At 40.0% G+C, this 16191-nt stretch overlaps 1 protein-coding gene across 2 annotated transcripts in view; it reads left to right on the top strand.

Moving 5' to 3' along the window:
* Nucleotides 1-3960: 3960 nt before the first annotated feature.
* The window catches only part of FAM204A (family with sequence similarity 204 member A), a 28979-nt gene continuing 16748 nt past the window's right edge, over nucleotides 3961-16191 (top strand). Inside the window, exons 1-5 of one of the 2 annotated variants that reach the window (XM_019952990.2) lie at nucleotides 3961-4089; nucleotides 10128-10366; nucleotides 10886-10973; nucleotides 11099-11129; nucleotides 11311-11410. In XM_019952990.2, the coding sequence (XP_019808549.1) occupies nucleotides 10133-10366; nucleotides 10886-10973; nucleotides 11099-11129; nucleotides 11311-11410 (453 nt within the window). In that variant the 5' untranslated portion in view covers nucleotides 3961-4089; nucleotides 10128-10132. The other variant, XM_019952989.2, reaches the window with a different exon arrangement.

The raw sequence follows: 16191 nt of genomic DNA, 5'->3' as shown, positions 1-16191 counted from the left end.
AGTATGGGATCAAATCCCAAATCCAGTAGTCATGTATGGATGTGAGAGTTGGACTATAAAGAAAGCTGAGTGCTGAAGAATTGATGCTTTTGAACTGTGGTGTTGGAGAAGACTCCTGAGAGTCCCTTGGACTGCAAAGAGAACCAACTAGTCCATTCTAAAGCAGATCAGCCCTGGGTGTTCATTGGAAGGACTGATGCTGAAGCTGAAACTCCAATACTTTGGCCACCTGATGCGAAGAGCTGACTCATTTGAAAAGACCCTGATGCTGGGAAAGATTGAGGGCAGGTGGAGAAGGGGACGACAGAGGATGGGATGGTTGGATGGCATCACCGACTCAATGGACATGGGTTTGGGTAGACTCCAGGAGTTGGTAATGGACAGGGAAGCCTGGCGTGCTGTAATTCATGGGGTTGCAAAGGGTCGGACTTTCTAAGCAACTGAACTGAACTGAACTGAACTGAACTGATTGTGACCTTTGACTATATTTGTGACATTAGGTCAGTTTCTTAAACTCTTGGAGAAGGAAATGGCAGCCCACTCCAGTATCCTTGCCTGAAAAATCTCATGGACAGAGGAGCCTGGTGGGCTGCAGTCTCTGGGGTTGCACAGAGTCAGACAGGACTGAAGTGACTTAGCAGTTAGCAAACTCTTGAAGCCTTAATTTCTTTTGTCTGTCAAATGGATACAATAATAACCACCTCTTGGGTTTATATGACATTAGTTACATAATAGCAAGCACCTCTCCTATCTTCCTATGTACAACCCAGTTGGACCAGAAGAATCTAAAAGTAAGGCAGGATGAATAAAGAAACAGTACTTTTCTTTGGCAACATCCTATATTACAGAAATTTCCTTTCCTCAAATGTCAACTGTTGCTAATGTCATAGTGTTAGTTGTTTGATATATTCTTGGAAGATTAACATTACCTAGAGATGCTTCAATTTGCAAGTTTAAAAAATCCAGACAGAGAAATTGTCATGCAATATCGAAGTTCAGAACTCCCTTGATTCTATTTTTTTGCATAAGTCATTAGCCTAATTTTTCTTCAATGCAGAAAGTAAGGCATTTTATACAGATGGAAAGAACTGTTCTCTTTCTCAGTTTCAGCAAGAAGTACATTTATCATGTGTTCAACAAAGTTGCATTTACTTTTTCCAACTGAGACATATTTAAGGGACTTCAATATATTTGGGGAAATTTTCATCAGAGATTTAGCAGCTACCAAAAAAAGACCTCCACAATTAATCTTTTATAATATGAGTGTGACTTGTAATCTCTACGCTTAGGATAAGTAAGTAAGTGTTAGTTGCTCAGTTGTGCCCGACTCTTTGCGACCCCATGGACTGCAGCCCACCAGGCTCCTCTGTCCATGAGATTTTTCAGGCAAGGATACTGGAGTGGGTTGCCATTTCCTTCTCCAAATATTACTAAATATAAGGAAAAACAATTCATAAACTATAATATTTCTTAGCAAAGAAAAACTGCTTTATGATTTTTAAGATGTTTGAAAATTTAAATGAAACTTACATGTTTGAAATTAGTGCCAGATGTAACACAATTCAAGCACAATTGTCTAGCTGAATCACATTTAATATGATTTAGTAAAAGGAATTCAATAATTCTGTATTTCATAGAAATCTCACAAAAACAAGTATTTCATTCACAAAATGCATGATTTGGCAGGTTTCCAAAGCAGGAATTTGCTGGAGGGAAGGTAAATTTATTGATTAAAATAAATCAAATTACTGACATCTCCTTTAGAAAACTGGCAAAATAATAATATTCAGAGACTGAAAGTCTTACCACCAAAACCAGAAGAAAAGTCTGACCTATTTACATGTATTATAGAAATCCAATTATGTCACAAGAGTAAGTTAATCAGATATTTGAGCATTCTCAAATTAACACTGAGAACATTTTAAACTATGTATTTTGGGAGTAGGACTTTCCAAAAATCTTTGGTATGAAATCTGGTGGTTGTAAGTCTTTGGAGTACTTATATTCCCCATTTATCCATTGCAGATTTATATGCAGTAAATAATGAGTATTCTATGATAGAATTTATATAGAAACAATCTAGACAGTTCTTAAATAGGCCGACAATACTTCCTTCCTATCCTTTGTCTCAGTTCTTCCCTCTCAGCATTTGTTATGGACTGAAAATTTAAACACTAAAATTCTAAACCCAGGGTGGCTGTATTTGGAGATGGGGTGGTTAAAGAACTGATTAAGGTCAAATGCGGTCATAAGGGTAGGGCCCTGATCCAATAGGATTAGTGTCTTCTTAAGAAGAAACACCAGAGAGCTTTTTCTCTCCCTTTTCCTCTCCTTACATAGCGCACAGAGATTTTATGAGCACTCAGCAAGATGACTGCTGCCTCCAAGCCAAGAGAAGAGGTCTCAGAATGAAATCTACTTTGCTGGCCCCTTGATCTTAGATGGTCCAACGTCCAGAACTATGAGATATAAATTTTTGTTGTGTAAGCTGTATAGGCTTCCCTGGTGGTTCAGTTGTAAAGAATCCACCTGCCGATGCAGGAGATGAGGGTTCCATCTCTGGGTCAGGAAGATCCCCTGGAGAAGGAAATGGCAATCCACTCCAGTATTCTTGCCTGGAACATCCCATGGACAGAGGAGTCTGGCAGGCTACAATCCATGGGGTCACAAAAGAGTCAGACAGGACTTAGTGACTAAATAACAACAACAAAATTACTTAATCTGTGATATTTTATTATGGCAACCCCAGCAGACTAAGATAGCAGTTAGGAAGCTTAATGTAACAGCCACAACAGAATTTTCCGACACACTCTCTCTTTAACTGCTTAACTTGTTTACGTGTCTGGATGCAGGGAAAACATTATTGAGAGGCTGGACACACTTGCCCCAGAGAGTTTCATACAGATGCTTAAATCATTCAGCCCTGCTTCTGTTTTAGAATCAGAGAATGTGAATGTAAGAAAGGGTCTTTGTGACCCAAGCTTGTCAATTCAGATTTTGCTATCATTCTGGGGGCATAGAAAACTACTTCATACACCTAGCACATCTTCTGGAAAACAAAGGGGGTTAGGTAGCGTATAGTTAAGTATTAAACACCTGTTTATACTAAATTATGACATGTTATTGAGTGCCATATGCAATTTTTACACATTTTTGGAATGCTTCAAAGGCATTATTGATAAGGTTAGTGACAATAACAACAAATAGCTGAAAGACTGGAAATGAATGGGGGCCAGGTAATGCCTTAAGGGGTTTATACGTATTTTGTTACATGATCGTTACAACACTAGAAAACAGAAAATTTTTTTTATTATTACAGAACATTATTTCAGAGTATGAAAGCATTTCTAAAATAGTCCCACTCCCATCATGGTCATATCCTGTTTTATTTTCCTCATAGTTTTTTTGGTTATTTCTTTCCCCCTTGCTTATTTTTTATGTTCCTCCCAACCCCCTTCGCAGACCCTAAGTCAGTGGCTGCCAGGGAAAAGGAACTCAATGAGCTTTTGGCCAAGGCCACACAGCCAGTCTGTAGCAGCTGCCACCATCAGCAGCAGCTGCCACCATCAGCAGATGCTAAGCGCCACGAGAGCAGGGGTAGAGACCATTTTGCTCTCAACAGAGGCTGGCACGGTTCCTGCTCAAAAAAATATGTACGGGGAGGGGGTGGGAAAGTAAGGAAGCGAGCTGGGGGGCGGGGGGTGGGGGGAGTTTGAATGAATGGAAACGTTCCCAGAAGGGTCTAAGAGCTTCTGCAGCGAGTCCCGGTCTTTGGGGAATGAACTCAGTGCCAGGCACTTTCCTCACCACAGAGCACTAGAGTACGGCAGGGGATGGAAAAAGAAAAAAGTCTTTAAGACGTCTAGAAGAAAGGAGAAAATGGCGAGAGAAAAGCAGAGGGAAAAAAAGAAGTAGAAAGAAACGAATCGCCCTTTTTCGTTTATTTAAAAGGCGAGCCAAGCGCGACCGGTTACCATGGCGACCCCAGACCAGAACGGCCCCAGCCCATTGGTCGAGATGTCGGAGCCAATGAGAAGGCGCGATGTTGGCAGGCCTTAAGATGGCTGCCGGGCGGCACCGTCCGGACTGGTGAGTACGGCTGATTGCTAGGCTGGTTCTTGTGCTCCAGGGAGACGGACCCAGGGAAGACAGGGTGCCTGGAACAAGGGAGCAAGCGCGGGAGGCCTCACAGCCTCTCGGCCGAGCCGTAAAACCTTTGGTCAGGCCCGCAAAGCCTTTGACCGGGCCCGTGGGAGCGTCGGCTGAACCGGCCTCCGCCTTGCTCTGACGCGGCGTCGCGGCGGAGTCCCCGTCCTGTTGGTGGGAGAGGAGTTCTCCGTCCCACCCCGGCCGGAGTGAGACGGGATTAGGCTTTCGACCCGGGAAATGGGCTCTTGTTTACAGTTGCCGTACCCGGAAACGAGCTGCAGTTGATGGGAGAGTCAGCAAGGTAAACATCCTACATCAGAATCTGTGGCGCTTAGTTCTGTGCCGGGATGGGATTCTTCCCATTTGGGCATCGGAGTGTGGCCCAGCTGCAGGAGAGCCTGCAGAGTTCCGGGTGGTTCAGCCCTGCAGCGAAAGGTGTACGTTTCTAGAGCCACCCCTCTTGCATTCTTGCACCCTGTAAATATTCTTAAGGAGACATCCAATTTTAAAATGGGCCTCGAAATATTATTGGCTACCTGTAAATCTTTCTTGCAGGGTCTTGAATCTCGGGGAGTGTTTTCTAGCCCTAGGCTGAACAAGACACTCACTTTGACATATGCATACGGGCAAAATCCTGCTAAATAGTTTATCTGGTTAATCGGATTGGTAACTTAAATCCGAAGTCAGGCCTGAGATTCAGTTGTACTTTCTGTACCTTTTTGAGAAAACGGAGCACATTTATTTCATAAACGTAAACAGGGCATTAATGTTGATGATAACATGCTTAGAAGTATTTCAGTTAAGTAATTAACGTCCAGTCACAAAAACTGATTATTGTGTAAGTTATTTAACAGGATCTTCAGATTGGTAGGTGGTGGTTCACGATTTCTGTAAGATTTAAGTTCAGATCAGACAAGATTTTCAGTTTTCCGTGATTATTTTTATTTATTTATTTTTTTGTCTTCCTTCTTTTTTTTTTAATTTAATTTTATTTTTAAACTTTACAATATTGTATTAGTTTTGCCAAATATTGAATACAAAATTTGGGAAATAAGGCAACTTCATTCAGTAAAAATGGAATTGAGAGTCTAGAATATGAGCATCAGGGGACATTTACCTATAAAGTGCTTAGATTGAGTTTTGATTATAAGCAGTTACCTGGACTTTAGAGAATGTGGTATTATTACCCAGGCCTGTATTCAATTTGGTATAACATTTTTATATAGCTTTCTTCCCTTAAAAAGTGAGAAAAAAATTTCTTCTTGATCAAATTTTAACATTATTACAGGCTGGGGACATTCTTCAGACCCACTCTCAAATCTCTGTCACCAAGAATATAACATTACTAAACGATGCACTCTATAGAGTTTTGAGTTACAGAGTTCTATTTTTCTAAGATTAGTGGATCGCCAACCATTGGATGAGTCTGTTACCGCATCTGTAAAAGGGGTTTGGATAATAATTCCTAGTGGTAGGGTCATTGTGAGGGTTAAGGTAGAACAGTGCCTGTCACATTGATTGTATGCCACTTAGAGCGAAGACATGGTTTGTTTTTCCTCTTGGTTCTGTTTCTTTGGTCACAGTGGAGTTTCTTTCTCTTTCTCCAGAGCGTCTTTTAGGTGTTTTCTCTGAAGTGCAGGGTCTTACTGAAAACTAGCAAGCGTGGCTGTGGTGGCTGGGTTAGGAGAGAAACCTTATCTTCTGGGGTGTTGGGGTTTAATTAGTATTGTTCTGACTGAGAGGGAATGGAGTGTTATATCAAAGAATGAGGTGATTCTGGGCATTTGGGCACACATAATATTGAGATCCATAAAAAGGCATATTAGAGCCTCAAGACGTCTCAGAGATTTGATCAAACCGTTCATGTTTTAGGTTAAGGGTGAAGACCCAGACAGATGCAGTGGCTTTTCTACAGTTATGTTGTTCAGGACTAGAAACCCATCTTCTGACTTCTGAAACTGTTTTTTTTCCTCTGCCTTACCACTGGCTCCCAATCCTTTCACAACCTAGAATCCCATTTATTGTAATTTGATGTCTCCATGGATGCTGTATTTTGAAATATTGCTTCTATTAAACTATACCCATTAATTTGTGTTTTTTCCTTTTTAGTAAAACTCAGGCCTTTAGCTACCAATCAGATGAATGAAAATGTGGTGAAGAATAATGTTTCATTGAATTTAAGTTTCCTAACCTAAAAGTGCATGATATTGTTTGAGGGAAAATGAAATATGTTGAGCTTTTTGAGTATTGAAATTAGCTTAGAAATCTCCATTACTGTCTTCATAAAACTTTGAAACGCTTAGCTGAGGAACTGCTGAGCTGTGCCATGTTCTTCTAGATACAATGATATCTGCCCAGGTGTGCTAAGTAGTAGCTGTGCTTAGTTTCCAAGGGCAAAAGAAAGCCTAGCCATTCAGGCTAGGATGTGATATAAATATTTTTGTTCATCATAAATCATGTCAACCCTGGACTGCATAGCACACACTGAATTTTTCTTTGTAGAATAACTGTGGATTAGGAAGAATCTTCACTCCAGCAGTACAGAGTATGTGAAATGGAGAAGTTGATATTCAAAATCACAGAGAATAGGGGGATTCACAACACATGGACTGTTATATAGACTTGACTATAATCTACACTAAAAAACTTGTTTCTTAGTCTCTGGTATGTGATGTTTCTTGAGAATGGCTGAGTAATGCCCACATTTGAAGGGTTACCTGCTTTAAAATGAAAGAATGCACCCTGAAAGGTATAAGATGAGAGATGCTTCAAAGAACTAGAGAATCAGAATCCAGAGCAACCCAAACAGAAGTAACAGGAGGCCTAATGGGACTAACCGGTACTGTAGTACAACTGGAAATGTAGAAATAACATGCATATGCTTTGACTAGAAAGACACTGATTTTGAACCTAAGCCCAAAACAAGTCACAAAGCAGCCACTCCGTATTGCCTGATTTGCAGTTAGAGCTGCTGCTCAGGTGGGCAGCTTCACTTTGCAGGCTGCTTGGTTAACTATCTGTGTTTGTCAGCGGCCACCAATTTGTCCTGCTGTTTGTGTATGTGTATATGTTACTGTCATAGGAGAATGGCACATCGCTTTAAAGATAATTAGGGATTAAGTTCAGAAACACATCTTACTTGATCTTCGCCGCCTTTTATGGATTTGGACATAGAGTCCACTTTTAAAAAATTATTTTAGTTTTTCCCCCACCATGGGCACACACAGGAAGTTATCATACTAGCCAATAGCCTGCTGAGGACAGTTCTTAATGCCACATCAGCAAGAACTTATTAAACATAGATGAAGTTGAGGAAGTCCAAAAGTCATCAGAAATTATTAAGGGCTGATGAAGAAAGGCATGCCCTCTCCACAGCTACTAGCCCTGCTTCCCAAGGTGAAGCCCCTTGGGGTGCCCAGAGCATAGACTCACTGTGTGAAGATACTGCAGCAGTGGCCCAGTGGAAGAACTGTGCCCATCTGAGCTGCCACAGCTGAAGTCTGGGCTGAGTGGTACTTGGCTGCTGATGGACAGAAGCTTGCCATTTGTATAAGAATGTTGGTTCCATGAGGTTAGGCATTTTTGCCCGTTCTGTATACTGCTGTTTCTATGTCTTGCTAGTGCCTGGCACACACTGGACATGCAGAAGATGCTGTGGACAGGGAGGAGAAACAGTGGCTCCAAAATAGTGCTAAGAAAGCTAACTCTGAAACTTGTTACCATCCTAAAGTCCTGAAATGGATAGTGAGTCTGAAGGTGTATTATATGCCAGTGGCAAAGTCATGGTAGAGCGGATTATCACAGCCTTCCTGCTCCTTCGCGGGACAGTAGAAATGTTTTTGTTAATAGCTCCACACCTGTTTTCTATATTGGCATGTTATACGTCATATCTTTTGTGCTAACTGTATCTCAGTACTACCTCTACTTCCAACTTTTAAAATCCTCAGTCCAGATTAGGGATGGATTCAGGTTTCCCCAGTGGCTCAGTGGTAAAGAATCTGCCTACAGTGAAGGAGAGGTGGGTTCCATCCCCGGGTGGAGAAGATTCCCCTGGAGGAGGAAATGGCAACCCACTCCAGAAAAGTCTGAACTTCAGGCAGTCCAACTGCCTGACAAGTCACATGGACAGAGGAGCCTGGTGGGCTACAGTCCGTGGGGTTGCAGAGTTGGACATGACTGAGCAACTAAGCGTGCAGACACATAGCCGGTTTTATAGGGCTTGGAATTTATGTAATTTGAGTCCTCGTCTTTAAAAAAAGGAATACAGATTCAAAATACAAAATCAGGTATAGTGCTTTGGAAGATCTTATGCAAAAGATGAGCCTTAAAGCTTAGGTTCTGTTATCTGCCTGGTAATTTGCTTCTGATTTTATTGCTCCATTCAGAAAACCAGACATCAGCATTTTTAATTGAAAGTTCATGTCAGACTGTGGAAATCAGGGAGTTAAATGACTTGTATCAGTTACTAAATGAATGCACCTCAAACATTAGAAATTTCAAAACTACCTTATATAGATGCTGCCACCCATAATAGAAATGATAAAAATGCAGTACATGGCCACAGAAATAAATGATAATGGCAAAAAGAACCAGTCATTGATCAAGTCCCCAGAACCTCCTGAACACCATGTAGAGTGTTTCAGTAGCTTACTTCATTTCATTCTGAGAATAACCCTGTGTGCTGGGTAATTAGCCCCGTATTACAGATGAAAAAACAGGGTCAGAGGTGTTAAAAATGACTTCCTCAAAATTACAGTTAGATGTTAGAAATCTTCTTCTGAAAAAGCCATGACAGTGTTTTGGTGAGGATGTTTTTCAGAGAGCCAGCAGCTAATGAGACTGGACCCAAACTGTGAAAAGTGAGAGCTGATTCTTTGGACTTGGGAGGAGGTCCTTAAAAGTTATCAGGAATCCATTCTTCAGAGTATGCAAAATGCCATGATACTTTGTCTCGGAGACAGTGCTGGTGGTTTTCTTATACTCGATTAACACAATAGAGGGCAGAAAGCGAAAAATTTCCACCTTTCCGTTTTATTCCTTCAGTTGATGGTAAATCCTGAGCAGAACAACCAACTTCTCTATTCTAGGCATCTTTTAAATGAACTGGTTTTGGCTTATTATGTATGCTAAACTAGACTGTGCCATGGAGATTAAGAGTGAAATGTACTCAATTATAATTTTAGAAAATGATTACAACTTGAATTTTTTAAAATTATTTTTATTAGACTTAACAATAGTTAATGATTCTCTCTACCAATGGGCTATATAACTAATGATAAAAGTAACTCTGAACTTGTTTTCCAAATACAATATATTTACTTTAAAAAGCTATACATTTTTGTTAATTTGTAAAGATTATACTCTATTTAGTATTACTTTAACAAGCAGTGTAAAAGGTAAAACTGGGGACATCCTTTTTACCACCATACTCTTCTCAAACTGCTTGCACAGCTCAAACATTTTCCTTTGTGTAATTGTTTTCCTCCTCCATAGATAGTCCTCTGAAGTTTTATATGTTCAAACACAGATGAGAAATCCAATTTTATTTTCTTTTCTAATTGTTACAGCTTGAAATGTAGTGTTACAATTCTTAAATTACGTGCAGTGTATATTGTTAGGCTTTTAACATTCTTGAACTATGAATGCTTTTACTGAATTTCCTCTTTTTTTTGGACAAAATTATTCATGTATTACAGGATCAAGATTTTGTTGTCATTAAGTCATTCAGCTGTAGGTGTGTCTTATAACAGACTTACTTAAGCTACCTTACACTTCTAAAAATTTATATAAGCAAAATATTTAAATTATTTTGATATGGAGAGTATATTCTGCTTTATACCAATTTTTTTAAAAGTGTAAATGGACTTTTCCCCAACCATTGATATAATTATTAGATTCTTGGTATATCTTTTAATGGTCTTAAAATTCATTCCATGTCTACTTTATATATCTTAATTCATTTTTTTTCCCTCGAGCAGAAAAGATGTGGAGTGGGCTGTTACCTCCTGGCCTAAATGAAAGTGATGTTGAATTGAATTCTGACGATGATACCACATTAGAGAGCTCTGAACTTAACTTACAAGAGGGTAAAGAAGATGGGACCTTTGAAAAGACAGAGATGGTAGATATTCCTACAGATGGACCAAGCACTGAAGCAGAGGCAAATATAAATGCATATGAAGAGTGTCCCTCTGGAATTCCCTTAAATATGTGGAATGTAGGTTTTCTCTCATGTGTTCTTATTGAGGTCTGTGCCTGTGTGTCTCTGCCAGGGTCAGAATGTATGTGTTCTTGGTGGGTAACGGGTAGGGAAGATTGATTCTGAATGGTTTTATTACTCTCTGGGTCTGTGGCCAACTCATTGGTCACTCAGGTACTTGCGTTCATTTTTGTTTTGTTTTTCATAAAAAGAGGAAGAAAAAAAAAACATTTAGTAGGATTAACTTACTTAACACAGTACACAAGGAGTTTCAGTCTTAATCTCTTTGTTACAAAGTCTATGAGTCATTGACTTTTACCCCTAAATTATCAGATTGACGTGTTTGGAAATAAATGAAGATCATTCAGGTTGTAAAAGTCTCAGACAATAGAGTACCTTAAGAACTAAACTACTTTCATTATATTTGTATTTTTGTAGATGTTAAGAATATAGTTTTTATTGACATGTTATTTTTCAGATGTATACTTTGCCTCAAAACATATTTGCTCTTTTTTTCTTTTTTTTGCTTTTATGTAGAAATTTCAAGAATTGCATAAAAAGCATTCTGAACAGAAAACTTCAGCTTCTAGATCCGAAAAGAAAAAAAGAAAACGCTCCAGAAAAGGTGTTTTAATTCAGGTTAATTGTCAATAGTGTTAAATTGTGACCAGTTGGACTTAACAATTTTTAATAACCATCATTTGAAATAACCAAATGCTTAGGTATTGACACTTTGTGAATTCTTTTCAGGTAAATTGAAGAATGAAGAAGAATCTCATAGGTAGGTGGAATTTAAAATATCTGTCTGTCCTAGTATTGCAGAACTTGTACACATAGTTGAATTACCTCTGAAACCTAAGAAGTAGTTGATGTAATATAATTGTGGTAATGAATTAAAAATGGTAAATGTAATAATGAGTACATTTTGTATGAAACATAAGTTATTGTCTATCTTTTTACAGTGAACAATCTTCAAGTGAAACCCAGTGGAAGGAGCTTACCCAGTATTTTGGAGTCAATGAGAGGTTTGACCCCCCTGTTAAAAGGAAAAAAGTTGAAAAGGTAAGATCTTTGTTAGTGCATCTTCTGTTCGCCAGTAGGAACTGTTTATAATTAATTAGTCTTGCCTAAGGTATTTCTCCTCGTTAATTCATTCAGTGAAGAAGTTAATGTGTGCAGGATGCTAGATAAACAAGTAAATATATAGTTACAAATCATTTTTTAAAACTGTTAAAAAAGAAACAGGGTATTGTGAAGAAATTAATATGGAGGCCCCACATTAGCTGAGTGGTCTGGGAAGGCCTGTCTCATTAAGACTGAAGGACAGCAAGGAACCATCTATGTAAGGCCCACTAGTGTAGAGGTGATAACCTGAGTAAAGATCCTGCTGGGGAGGAAGAGCCATCATGGGACATGTGAGTAGCAGTGAGAAGGTCAGCCTGGCTGGATGGAGTCGGTGAGGAGGAAGGTGGGTAAATGGCCCAAGATAAGACTGCAGAAGCAGGCAGGCAGGGCCCAAACTGTGCAGTACCTTAAAGGATGCATTAAGGAACTGGGTTTTCATCACAATGCAGTTGAGAACCATTCAAGGGATTCATGTGCAGGGAGTGGTGATCACAGTTACGTTTGAAAAGATTGCATTTTACATCGAAGATGGACCTTGGAGCAGCAAAAGCAGATGAGAACAGTTAAGAGACTCAGCCAGACATGAGATGGTGGGAGCTTGAGTGAGAATGGTGCTGCTGAAGGTAGACGAGAGGATGGATCTGAGGTGCGCTGTAGAAGTAGAATGGACAGTATTTACCTCTGGATCGCTTGTGGGGTGGTGGGGAGATTGGAATTAGGAGGACGGGAGAGAACCATGCAGGGTTTTACTTAAGCAGTGGTGTGAATAGTCACATTGATTACAACGACGAGAAAGCTTTGGAGGGGAGAAGATTTAGAGCGAGGCCTATCCAAAGTTCATTTCGGGGCATGGGTGGTATCAGTAAGAGAATAGAGTAGACCATTGGTAAAATGAGGCAGGAGCTTGGAGGAGAGTCTGAGTCTCGAGACGCATGCTTGGCAGTTGCCAGTCTATAGATGGTGTTAATATTTGATAGAGGCTAGAATGAATGAGTCGGAGAAGGCAGTGGCACCCCACTCCAGTACTCTTGCCTGGAAAATCCCATGGACGGAGGAGCCTGGTAGGCTGCAGTCCATGGGGTCGCTAGAGTTGGACACGACTGAGTGACTTCACTTTCACTTTTCACTTTCATACATTGGAGAAGGAAATGGCAACCCACTCCAGTGTTCTTGCCTGCAGAATCCCAGGGATGGCGGAGCCTGGTGGGCTGCCATCTATGGGGTCGCACAGAGTTGGACACGACTGAAGCGACTTAGCAGCAGCAGCAGCAGCAGAATGAATGAGTAACTTACACATTTATCTAGGAGAATGTTGACAGACTTCAGGAGCATGGAAATTGAGCTCTGAGCTGGAATGGAGGTACAGAGGCCTCTTGGTTAAAGCCCAAGGATATTGTGTCTTGCATATACGGACAGGATCACTGCTGTATACTATTGTTATGTACGTAGAGATCGTTACTGTTTTCTGGTTCATCAGTATTTCTTGGGAAAAACTGCTTGATTTTTAAACCCATCATTGGGGTTTAAAATTGGGTGCCTCACTGAGGGCACATGCATTAAAGAACTGACACAACAGAGTTTTTACATGTGAACCATTGATTCGAACTTTGCCAAGAATTCTTGTCACTTAGTCTGTGGAACACTGGGGAAGTGGTACCAGGATCACCTTGTACTGCAACTAGTTAGAGATGTTGAGCCAATCTCCTTTTCCCAAATGTTCAAGCAGGTACAGAAATGCTGAATTTCTTACTGAAATCACTGGTTAGAGCTGAAGCTAAAACCCAGACTTTAAAACCCATTCTCAGTTCTCCAGCTTCACCATCCAAGAGGCTGATAAGCATTTTAACGTGATTGCTGTGCTCTTGACCACTGTGATTCTGGTGGGCTGGGAGGAGGGATTTTGTGGGGAGGATGCTCTTGACTGCAGCAAACCTGTTCCAAAGCATGAGGTAGGAGGCTCATGCTGACAGCAGTGGTCCCCAGGCCATCTCTGGCCCACCTGCTTTAGAGTCCTAACTGCTGACTAGATTGTTATTTTGAGGGAAAAAATGGTTAATTCAAAAAAAAATTTTTTTTATATTTTACGGGCACGCTGTGTGCACGCAGGCTCTTAGTTCCCTAACCAGGGATCAGACCTGGGCCCCTGCAGTGAAAGTGCCGAGTCCTAATCTCTGGATCACCAGGGAATTCCCAGAAATGGTGAAATACTGGTTCTCATCGGAAATATCTTTTAAAGCTGTGCTTGTGAATTAGGTGGTCTTTGATCTTCAGTTGTTTATAATATTTGTTATGTTTTCTCATAACTATATTGTAAGTCACTCAGTCATGTCTGATTCTTTGCAACTCCATGGACTGTAGCCTGCTAGGCTCCTCTGTCCATGGGATTTTCCAGGCAAGAAAGGGTTGTCATTCCCTTCTCCAGGGGATCTTCCTGACCTAGGGATTGAACCTGGGTCTCCTGCATTGCAGGCAGATTCTTTACCGTCTGAGCCACCAGGGAATCCTGTATTTACTTTAGAATATCTAAATTGTTTCTTAGTGAAGTTAAAGCTATAAAATTCAGTCTTTTAGCCTTTTCAAAACGTAGAAATTATGAGAGTATTTTTTACAGCCTATCTGTATTAGAGTATTATTTCCCTACGTGTATGAAATTGTACCTTCTTGATAATTGGCAAGATATGGCTAAGTTATCCTTTGTCTAAAGTTTGGAATTTGTGAAGAGTAACTTTAATAAAGGATACTAGGATTCCTTGTGCAAAGACTTTTGTACAGCTCAATTTTAAGAGCTAGTGTTCTGTTTCACATTGTATATTAGATGTATTCTAGAAAAAAAAGATAAGTCAAGCTCCATTTTAAAAAGAAATTTCTGTTTAAGGGAAGACTGCTATAAATCCTTTTATGTATGCTCACTGATCTGTTTTAGAAGTTTGGATTTTCTTTTTTTTTTTTTAATTTTATTTTATTTTTAAACTTTACAAATTGTATTAGTTTTGCCAAATATCAAAATGAATCCGCCACAGGTATACATGTGTTCCCCATCCTGAACCCTCCTCCCTCCTCCCTCCCCATACCATCCCTCTGGGTCGTCCCAGTGCACTAGCCCCAAGCATCCAGTATCGTGCATCGAACCTGGACTGGCAACTCGTTTCATACATGATATTATACATGTTTCAATGCCATTCTCCCAAATCTTCCCACCCTCTCCCTCTCCCACAGAGTCCATAAGACTGTTCTATACATCAGTGTCTCTTTTGCTGTCTCGTACACAGGGTTATTGTTAGCATCTTTCTAAATTCCATATATATGCGATTTTCTTAACAGCAGTGTTCTTCTGTATGAGTGACATCTGACTAAGAAAGTCATGGCATCTCCTGAACAAGGAAACCGATGCTGGCCAGGCTAGTATCGCCCAGGATGTTGCCAGCACTTATTATTCTATTAGTAAGTGTGAGCATAAGAGGAAAGGAAGGATTCGGTGAAGCCAGATGATTTCATATTCTCTTGGTAGTTCAGCTTAATTGCATGCCAGCAGGTTCACCCTTGTTCTTTGGGATCACTGTTTTCCATGCCCCCTTGGGCTATCATGCCAGAGTCTCTACTGTGAAGCCAACAGAGTAAATAGATAGTAAAAGATGTCCACATTGGAGCCATCAAGATAAAGGCTAAGAATAAATGTCAGTCCACCAGAAAATAGCCACTGCCGGAGAAATCTAGAGAGGATCATGAAAATCCGTGATGCAGTTTGGACAAAACCAGCATGGATTTCTGCTCTATTATTTTACTTCTCAACCCTTTTAGTCTCCTTTTCACTCAGTCACTCAACTCTCAAGAATGGTAAAACAAGACGAACTTTTTAAGTCTATTGTGTGATCCATCTTTTTTATTCTTTTCTTCCCCCCTCTTTTTTTTGGAACACTGCCAGATTATTGAAACTTGCTCAACCAAGGATGTGCATTTATAACACTGCTGTCACCTGCGTCCCTGGCAATGCAGAGAGGCCTGTATTTTAAAATATAATCTTCCTAATATATAGAGCTGTTTTAAAGTGTTCTTGTATTAAATACAGCTATAATTGTGTTTCTGGCAGTAGTTCTGGGTCTTAAAAAACTTCTATAATCATAACATAGTTAATGTTGAATCTATTTGGGAATTTCTTTAGAATAAATTTTACTCATTAATTTCATTATAAATGCCTTAAGTATTCTTCAGTTGCATCAATTTGATTAGTCAGCCATCATATTTGGGAGTAGTTTTATGTCTACTTAATGGGTACTTTTTGGCAAGAAAAACCAAAGGTACATTTAATAATTTATAGAGTAACTGCACAAGGTCTTTGATAATTTTTGTTTATGAGAGGAAGCTGCTATTGTACTGTGTGGCTATTTTCAAACTTGTTTTTTTAGAAGAATACTTTTTCTTACGAGGCTCTCACATGGAGATCAGGTACACAGATGACAGGCTGGCTGCCTGGAGTGGGAGGGAGTCGGGTGGCTGGTGATGGGAATGTAGAGGTACCCGATGTTCCCTTGGTATCAGGTACCGAGTTTTCTCTCTTGGTCTTTATGTGATCCCTGTTGGTGAGTTAATACCCACCAGCTATTATTCTCTTAATACAGATGAAGCAACTGAAGCCCAGCATGATTTGTCTAAGAAAACAGAGCAGGTTGAAAAGGAAAATGGTCCCAAATCTAGATTCTTCTGAAGTAATAGTCCAACTT

Source organism: Bos indicus, chromosome 26, assembly GCF_029378745.1.
Source record: "Bos indicus isolate NIAB-ARS_2022 breed Sahiwal x Tharparkar chromosome 26, NIAB-ARS_B.indTharparkar_mat_pri_1.0, whole genome shotgun sequence".
Lineage (NCBI taxonomy): Eukaryota > Metazoa > Chordata > Mammalia > Artiodactyla > Bovidae > Bos > Bos indicus.
Note: the sequence above shows the minus strand (reverse complement) of the source record. Positions and strands in the feature narration are given on the sequence as shown.